Source organism: Bubalus bubalis, chromosome 16 (genome assembly GCF_019923935.1).
Source record: "Bubalus bubalis isolate 160015118507 breed Murrah chromosome 16, NDDB_SH_1, whole genome shotgun sequence".
Taxonomy (NCBI): Eukaryota; Metazoa; Chordata; class Mammalia; order Artiodactyla; family Bovidae; genus Bubalus; species Bubalus bubalis.
The window spans coordinates 23,287,652-23,297,211 of NC_059172.1; the positions used below are offsets into that span (position 1 = coordinate 23,287,652).

Consider the following 9,560-nt stretch of genomic DNA (forward strand, 5'->3'; position numbering starts at 1 on the left):
TCAAATTTCCTTTTAGATCAACCTTATTTTGAGATTTTAAATCGTTGCCATCTCTGTTATATATTCCTTTTGGTTTCCTAGTTTCTCATATTTACCAACAGACCTGAATATATAAAACACAAAGAGAACAATGAACTCTTTGAACACCATCAGTAAACTCCCCACCAGGCAAATAGGTTTAGAATCAGAGTGATTTCTAAGTTTCTGTAATTCTCTAAACCTCAGCTTCCTCATCTGAAATGCAGATAACAATAATTCCTGTCTTAAGATGATTGTTGTAGGAATTAAATGAGAGAATGCATATAAAGTATTTAGCATAATGCTATGCTGCATGCTATCTATTTATATTATTAGTATTACCAATAGTCAAAGTCAAAGTGTTAGTCACTCAGTCGTGTCTGACTCTTTGTGACCCCATGGACTGTAGCCTGCTAGGCCCCTCTGTCCATGGGATTTCCCAGGCAAAAATAGTGGAGTAGGCTGCCATTTCCTTCTCCAGGAGAATCTTCTCGACTCAGGGATCAAACCTGAGTCTGCATATTGCAGTTGGATTCTTTACCACCTGAGCCACCAGGGAAATATTATTCATTTCCTTAGTATTGAAACTCAGTAAAAGAGAAAAACCATCATCATTAACACTCTGCAGAATGCTCTGGAGTGAATTACACATTTGGGAAATGGGTTGGAGGTGAGGGTAAGATAGGAAAATTTTTCCTTTCTGTATAGACCAAAATATCCTTCATTCATAATAAATACTCTGTACCTTGGACAGCAAGGAGATCAAATCAGTCAATCCTAAAGGAAATCAACCCTGAATATTCATTCGAAGTACTAATGCTAAAGCTTTGGCCACCTGATGTGAAGAGCTGACTCATTGGAAAAGACCCTGATGCTAGGAAAATTTGAGGCAAATAGGAGAAGGGGGCAACAGAGGATGAGATGGTTGGATGGCATCACTGACTCAATGGACATGAGTTTGAGCAAACACTCAACAACCCATTATATTAGCTTTCTATTGTTAAGTATGGAAAAGGAAATGGCAACCCACTCTAGTACTCTTGCCTGGAGAATCCCTTGGACAGAGGAGCCTGGTGGGCTGCAGTCCATGGGGTCGCAGAGTCAGATATGACTGAACATCTGACACACACACACACGTTAAGTAACTTATTACCACACACTTAGCATCTTAAAACAGTGTATATTTCTTCTCTAGGTCAGGAGTACAGCACAGCATGGCTGGCTCCTCAACTTAGTCTCACAGGCTAAACTCAATATACAGCCCAAAATGGGCTGTTATTTGGAGGCTCTGAGAAAAAAAAATCTATTTCCAAACTTTTTCAGGTTGTTGGTAGAATTATGTTCCTTGAGGTTGTAGGACTGAAGTGGGTCACTGTTTTGCTGCTGTTTGTCAGCTGAAGCCCACTCTCAGCTGCTAGAACTGCCTACATTCCCACACATGGCCCATCTTCAAGTCTGCAAGGCCGTGTCAAATCTCTGGTGCATAGAATCTCTGACTTCCCAGCTTCTGAACTCTTGATCTGGAATTAAAGGGTTATGTGATTAGGTCAGACCACCTCTCTGAAATGATGTCAACTGATTTGAGAATTTAATTAAATCTTCAAAATCCTTTCACAATACCATTAGTGTTTGGCTGAATAACTGGGAGCAGCTTTGTATGTACAAGAAGCCAAGAATTTGGAGGACCAGCTTAGAATTCTGGCTATCACCCTCAGCATGTTCTCTCACTTAACAATGTAACTAATGTAATTCAGATATAAGAACAGTGATCTGTTAATTCCCAGTTTCTTCTGAGACAAGAGATACTTCTTAAAAGCACCTGCATCTTTCAGGGATGTTCAGAGATATCTTTCAGTTCACACACAGTTCTCTGAAAGAGGTTGAGTGATTCTTCTAATGCAGACTGCTCCTCAGCCTGAAGCCATAGTCTTCAAGAAATACAAAGTATTTGATATAAATTTATTTTCCTAGGGAAGGGTTGGAAATAATCTTCCTTTCAAAAAAAAGTTAAAATAAACTTTAGTAGAATATTTTACCTCACATAAACATAAAACATCTAAAAAATACAGATGAGCTGATAGAAGAGAGAAAAATAATCTATAATTCCTTCACACAAATATAGCCCTTTAAATATTTTGGTGTATTTTCTTTCAATCTCTTTTCTAAAAGATTGAAACCATTTTTTTATAGTTACTATTTCTTCAGAAGAATGATCTACAGAAATGGAATTTCTTAGCAAAAGATTGAAGGTTTCATTTTAACCCTAACTTTGTACACTTTCTGGAATGTTTATCAAAGAATTTCGCTTTGGTCTTTTAAAAGTCACTTCATTCTCCATTGTTGAAATTGAATTGGGAATAAAATATTGATTAGTTACAACTACTGACTACTCATTGACTCTCTTTGCACCCAGGAAAGCAAGGTTAAGTGTTCTCATGAGAGTTGTGAGGGAAAGAAATGTAGGACAAAGACTCCACCATTGATGTTTGAAAAGATATTTCAAGGACAGTGAAATATCTGGGATATTGGGCAACTATTGGGCAAATCCTTCACTCGTCCACCACAAGAAAAAGAAGCTAACTTTAAATGAACAGACCTCACACATACAACACCACAGTCTCTTTTGAGTGATGTTTTATCAGTCAAATGCTCTGGTAGCTAGAAAGTTAGGTGGGCTCTGAAATATGATGGTTCAGTCACTTTTGTGCAACAGCAGCTTAAAAACACTTTTATGTCATAAGCTGGCCATGAAGAGATCATTTTAGATCACATACATCAAACAGATCTTCTTTTTGTTTCGGCTGTGCCTTGGCAGGTAAAGGCCATGAACTTTAGTCGTGTTTGCTTGTGTTTTGATTTTCAGTTTGGGCCCCACATGGTCTATGCGGCAGCTGTTCTTTTGAAAGATTTATGTATGTGCTGTCTCTTCCTCTTCATCCACCTCAAGGATGGGAAACAGGCCCAAGGGTGGATGTTAACCAACATGGTATAATGGAAATGGCATGACTTACAGACACAGCTAGACCAGATTTCAAATGCTTGTTCTTTCAGATACTAGCTGTAGGACCAGGGGCAAGAAATTTGTTTAATTTTTTATGAGCCTTTGCTTTCTCATTTGCAAAATGGAAATGGTGGTGTATAATTAGAGGCTGTAATCATACTGAGATGAGTTTGTAATAAACTGTCCAAGACTTTACTATTCCAAAATGACGATGCCTTTTGGTCCCTAGGTGAGGACTTCCATCCCAGTACATTCAACTTCCACCCCAAGACCAACTGACCATCTCTGAATTATTTCTGGGGGTTCCAGGTGCATCTCTCGTCTGCCTAGGCAAAAATTGGTCCATGAATTTATGCTTTGGCTTTCTAGGTCTTTTGCTCATTTGCTCAACAAATATTATTAAGGTCTTTTTTGTTTGTTTGTTTGTTTTTAAACTTTATTCATCCACACTGTTCCGGAGAAGGGCAGGCTCACTTTAATACACTATCCCCTCAGGCTTCTGCCAGTTCTCACTCCATGCATTTCTGCTCATCCTGCTTCTTTTTCTCTGCTATCCTTGTCTCTTCTTCTGCCCAGGGTTTTCGGTAATTGTAGCGCCTGGCTCCATAGGCCACGCTGAGGAACAGGGCAGAGTAACTGCCCAGCTTGATGAGTGGAGAGACCTGCACCAGTGAAACTGTCTTGTCCATGACCCTCCCACTGGAAGCCCAATTTGGACCCAACAAATAATATTAAGGCCTGATCATATGCCAGAGCTTCCCAGGTGGCACAGTGGTAAACAATCTGCCTTCTAATGCAGATGGAGACATAAGATACATGAGTCTGATCTCTGGATCGGGAAGATTCCCTAGAGTAGGAAATGGCAACCCACTCCAGTATTCTTGCCTGGAAAATTCCATGGACAGAGGAGCCTGGTGGGCTACAGTCCCTGTGGTCGCAAAGAGCCAGACGTGACTAAGCACGCACGCACTCATGCTACTGTGTGCCAGGCACTGGGAGGCAAGGAGCAAGACAGATATGGTTCCTGCGTTCACAAAGATGGCATTCTAATGAGAGGGAAGGCAAGAAGAGAAGTACATCAGCAGTGATGAACACTACCCAGGAATATAAAACAGGTTTGGGTTAGAAGATGTCGAATGGGGAAGTGGGGTCACCTAAGGCTTCTCTGGGGAGGAATTGTCGAGAATGTCTGCCTCATAACTGCCGTTTGCTTCATAATCGCCTCTGCTGATGCTTTCTTGGGATGCCTATGGTCTGTGGTTGGAGGGAATTGGCAGTGCTGTGGAAGGCGTGGATCTCTGTCATCCAACGTTTATTGCTCAGTCTCCCAATTCTGCTTAACTGCCTCACTTGGCTCCCAAAGCACAGTCCTCCAGTCCTTCATGGAACCAGAATCTCTACATTCTTGCCCTTCACCTGATGCCAAAAGCTCAGCCTCTCTGTACACTGGTGCCAAATCAAATCTCAGAGAGAGTTTTGGGTGAAGTAGAAAAGAACAGCTGTATCGCCAGGCAAAGGAGGACACAGTGGGTTCCTGCCTCAAAAAACTATGTGTCCCAACCCAGGAGGATTTGATGAAGAGTTTTATAGCAATAGTTCAAGGGTGATGCTGTGAGTTTCAGATGGTGGGTCTCCTAATCTTGATGCCCTTCTCTTGTCCCTTTAATCTTGCATCAAGTGGCTTGGCTGCTCCTCTCTTGATTAGCAACTGTTTGAATCTGCCCTTTGGAACTTGGGGTATGTCATGGAGGCTGGTCTTGCCTACAGGAAACGGAGGACAATAAAAGGCCTCCATGCCCAGGAGCCCTGCAGGGACCCACTTGCCCTCATACCTTCTATTCCAAGGTGTTCAAGCATTCATCTGGACTCAGTCCTTTTTCTACCCCTTTCCTCTCAGGCTCATTCCGTTCTCCAAAGACAGCTCCTTCCTCCTTGTGTGCTGTGTGTTCAATTGCGTCCAACTCTTCATGACCCCATGGACTGTAGCCCTCCAGGCTCCTCTGTCCATGGAATTTTCAGGCAAGAATACTGCAGTGGGTTGCCATTTCCTTCTCCAGGAAATCTTCCCAACCCAGGGATCGAACCCAGGTCTCCTGCACTGCAGGCGTATTCTTTTACCACTGAGCCATCTGGGAAGCTTTCTTAGGTCAAAATTAAAGCTCTTCTTATCAGTTCAGGGTTCTGACTGCCTTGACACAGGGAACATTGTGTCCACCACCCAGGTACTCCCCAGGAAGAAGTACAGCCTCAGAGGAAGATCCTGAGATCAGAGCCAGAGTACCTGGGTTTGATACTGGCTTTCCTCCTTGCTAGTTTTGTGACCAGCCTCTGTCTCAGTGTCCATAACTGTTTAAGGAACTAGAAGAAAAGCTCTACCTTATGGGCTCCTGGTGAGGATGAAACAAAGTTATACAGACCAAGCGCTTTCAACTGTGGCTGACAAATAGTACATGGCAGAGTTTTACCACACAAATCTAAAAGACTCAACAGTGGGTTCATTGCAAGGATTCAGCATGGATCCTTGTGTGTTAGATGCTCAGTCATATCTGACTTTTTGCGACCCCATGGACTGTAGCCTGCCAGGCTCCTCTGTCCATGGGATTTCCCAGACGAGAATACTGGAGTGGGTTGCCATTCCCTTCTTCAGGGGATCTTCCCTATCTAGGGATTGAACCTGGGTCTCCCAGGTTGCAGGTAGATTCTTTTCCATCTGTGCCACCAGGGAAGCTTAACATAGATCTTAATTGATTTTAAATAAAGCAGAAACAAAAGATGACAAGAATCAAAATTTGATGGTTAAAGTCTGGGTAGAGAGAGGGAGGTCCTACTGCTGCTGCTGCTGCTAAGTCGCTTCAGTCGTGTCCGACTCTGTGCAACCCCAGAGACGGCAGCCCACCAGGCTCCCCCATCCCTGGGATTCTCCAGGCAAGAACACTGGAGTGGGTTGCCATTTCCTTCTCCAATGCATGAATGTGAAAAGTGAAGGTGAAGTCGCTCAGTCGTGTCCGACTCTTCGCGACCCCATGGACTGCAGCCTACTAAGCTCCTCCATCCATGGGATTTTCCAGGCAAGAGTACTGGAGTGGGGTGCCATTGAGGGAAGTCCTAAGTGAAGCAAATTGCTACAGTGACCAGGCCTTATTAGAGTAGGAGAACTTCCTAAGTATTAACAACTTGTAAACACAAGGAAAACAGCAAATGAAAAGCAAGTTGAAAGTAAGAAAGCCTGCCTCTGAGTAAACTGCACTTTGAACTCTATACATTTTTGTTGGGCGGTAGTTGGAAGAGTTTCCCTTAAAAAAAGTATTCCTTGATTCACTCCCGGTTGGAAACCCCTTGGAAAAAGAGAAAAAAAACCTAAGGATCTTCTGGGTCAGTCAGCTGTCGATGTTCATTAAAAGTCATTGTGTGTTAAAAAATGCGCAATGTGAGAGTTATGAGTTAAGTTTTATTTGGGGCAAAATAAGGACTGCAGCCCTCAGGAGAGCAACTCAGCTCTGAGAAACTGCTCCGAAGAGACAGGGGAGAAAGTCAGTATATATGTGATTTTGGTGAGTATATATTTTTCTAGAAGGTTTTTGCTAGTCTTGTGAAAGTTTCTGCTAGTCACTAGGAGCAGTCATTACTCCGAAGGATTTCAGTGCTTTTCTGGATATTAGGAGACACAAAAGTTGGATTCATAAAGTCAGCTCCTGGAAATATCTATCTGAAGACCTGTTCTGCCAGTTTTTTTCTTGAGCACAGAGTGCCTCATTTCTGCTCTCCAGAAAGTCAGCAACTGCTGCAGCACATGATTTGATCCTTAGAGGTGGATGGCAAGTGCCCATGGCAAGTGCCAGTCTGTGGTTGACACGGCTATATCATAGTATGTCAGTGACTTAAACATGGTCTTTAATGAAGTTCATTTGCTCATTGCCCAGCTAAGCAGGCAGCCCTTTGCTTGGTAGCTTAACTGCGCTCTCTCTCTCTTCACTGTTTAAACCCAGCTTTGCTGGACTTATATCCCACCTAAAACGATGGCCAGGTGGGAGCTAATGCCTCACCTGCATGGACTGGCCACCAAAAGGCATCAGGTCATCTCCAAAATCCCGCACAGAGAAACCAGCACTTGGAGATTCCTCCCTTGGGTCCCCTCGGTAACCAGATTGTCCTGAAGCAGTTTTCAAACTGTGAAACCCATAAAGTGAAATTTATTACACTTTGCTGTATTTTACTAGAGTTGGAGTGTTCAGATAAAATTTACTGAGTAGATGTAAAACTCCGTTGATAGGAAAATCAACTATTTTCACAGGCACTCTCACTGAGTGGTTTTGTTCACTGTACTGAATCCAGACCTTCCTAGAAGGCTATCCTCCTGTTTCAGCATAACTGAGGACAGGTAAGTATAACAGCTCTGGCTTTGCAGCTCTGTGGCCAAAGCTGACAGGCATAATCTGACCTGCCACTCAAGGTCCTCCACCAACTCTGCTCCTCTTAACACTCACTGTCAGAGATGAAACATGTCGCCATTCTTCGGTTCTGAAGAGGGGTCGCAGGTGGTGATGAGAAGCCCAGCATGCTGAGGAGGGTACCTCTGGGAAATGAAGATGGGCATGGGGGTGGGGTGGGAAGGGTAGTTGTGGGGTCACCCCAGTCCTTAAAGGAGCATTCAGTTGGACAGGATTTTTAAATTCTCCTGGGATGTTGTCCTCATGATCAGAATTCATCAAAGTTCAAGAAAAGTCCTGCGGGGCATTAATAAAGCCCTTATTTCTCCCAAGATCTTTCCTTACTTTGTCGTCATCAAAATCTCACAGAAAGAGTGGGAGAAAGGAAGGAAGGGAGGGATGGGGGAAGAAGGAAATGAAGAAAGGAAAAAAGAAATAAAGAAGAAATGGGAGAAAGAAGTCGAAAGAATTTTAAAAATTCACCTTTAAGAAGAAGTTTTCCTAATTGAATTTCTTCCATGATATGTATTGATATGTATTTATATGTGCTGGACAATAAACACGGCTCATTTGAGTGTGTTTCTCATGCACTAAAGCAGTGTTTCCCCAAGTGTAAAATGCCTGCTAGCGATGTACATGATGTTTTAGGTGAGACATCAAGGAATTTATTTTAGTAGTTATGATTTATTTTAATAAAAATTAGAAAAAACACTGGTTTTCCATTTATAGCAGTGACAAAGTCTATTTTTAGAAAGAAACATATTTAGTAAAAAAAATCTATATAAATAAAAAATAATAATAATACATAAAGCCTATTAAATATGTCTGGAATGTCTGAAGTTCGTGACACTGTAGACATCTGGGAGAAAAAGAATGGTATTATCTGTAACTCCATCTTTCACTGTTTGTGTCCCTTTCCCGTGTCACCACTCCTCATGGGATAGCTAGCACTGTGCATTCTCCACCCCATTTTACTTCTCTCTTGGGTCTGTAAGAAGACAAGTCCTTGCATTCTCTCTTCACAGTGAGGCCCTATGACTAATCCTGGTCATTGAAATGTAGCAAAAGGAGAAGTTTGTCCCTAACCTATGATCCTCTACTTCTCTTCTCTGTTCATCACACGACTGACCACAGAGAGTGTGGCTGAAGATTTTCCAGGTGTTTATAGGGCTTCCCTGATAGCCTCGTTGGTAAAGAATCTGCCTGCTATGCAGGAGACCCTGCTTCGATTCCTGGGTCAGGAAGATCCACTGAAGAAGGGATAGGCTACCCATTCCAGTATTCTTGGGCTTCCCTTGTGGCTCAGCTGGTAAAGAATCTGCCTGCAGTGCAGGAGACCTGGGTTTGATCCCTGGGTTGGGGAGATCCCCTGGAGAAGGAAAAGGCTACCCACTCCAGTATTCTGGCCTGGAGAATTCCGTGGACTGTACAGTCCATGGGGTTGCAAAGAGTTGGACACAACTGAACGACTTTCACTTCACTTCACTTCACTTCACTATAGTATTCTGGGTAAAACCATCGCTGCTGCTGCTGCTGCCGCTGCTGCTAAGTCACTTCAGTCGTGTCCAACTCTGTGCGACCCCATAGACGGCAGCCCACCAGGCTCCCCCATCCCTGGGATTCTCCAGGCAAGAACACTGGAGTGGGTTGCCATTTCCTTCTCCAAAAAACCATCACAGGAGCATCTAAAAATTCCTCAGGACAGATTAATATATATGCCCCAAGGAGGTAAAGCTGTAATGTCAAGGGATTGCAGAGGCCAAAGGAAAGTGTAATAAAAGCCAAGGCAGCAGCAATGTTTATGCAGTGTGTTACCTGCCAGGAGTTGTGTTAAATGCTTCACTTGCATTATCTTCTACAATCCTCGCCATAGGCCAATAAAGAAAGAACTAAAATTTCAGAGTTAAAATCACCAGCCCAGGTTCTCTTTGCTCTTTTCAGAGGCAGAACTTAAATATAGAAAACTCAAAGTGGAGATCAACTTAACTAGGATATGCCATCTAAATAGATTCAGGGATGGGAAAAGTAGAAGCAAAGCAATAGAGAGAGAAGTTCAAGATGGCATGGCAGTGTCCCCCACAGCACACTAGGTAAAAGGAATATTCATCTTAACC

The 9,560-nt window shown here is 42.9% G+C and overlaps 1 protein-coding gene across 1 annotated transcript; it reads right to left on the bottom strand.

Moving 5' to 3' along the window:
• Nucleotides 1–3,489: 3,489 nt before the first annotated feature.
• On the bottom strand, nt 3,490–3,708 carry LOC102411506 (ATP synthase subunit e, mitochondrial-like). The gene is given in 1 exon segment (XM_044929008.2): nt 3,490–3,708. A coding segment is annotated over 1 exon segment (219 nt).
• Nucleotides 3,709–9,560: the final 5,852 nt, after the last annotated feature.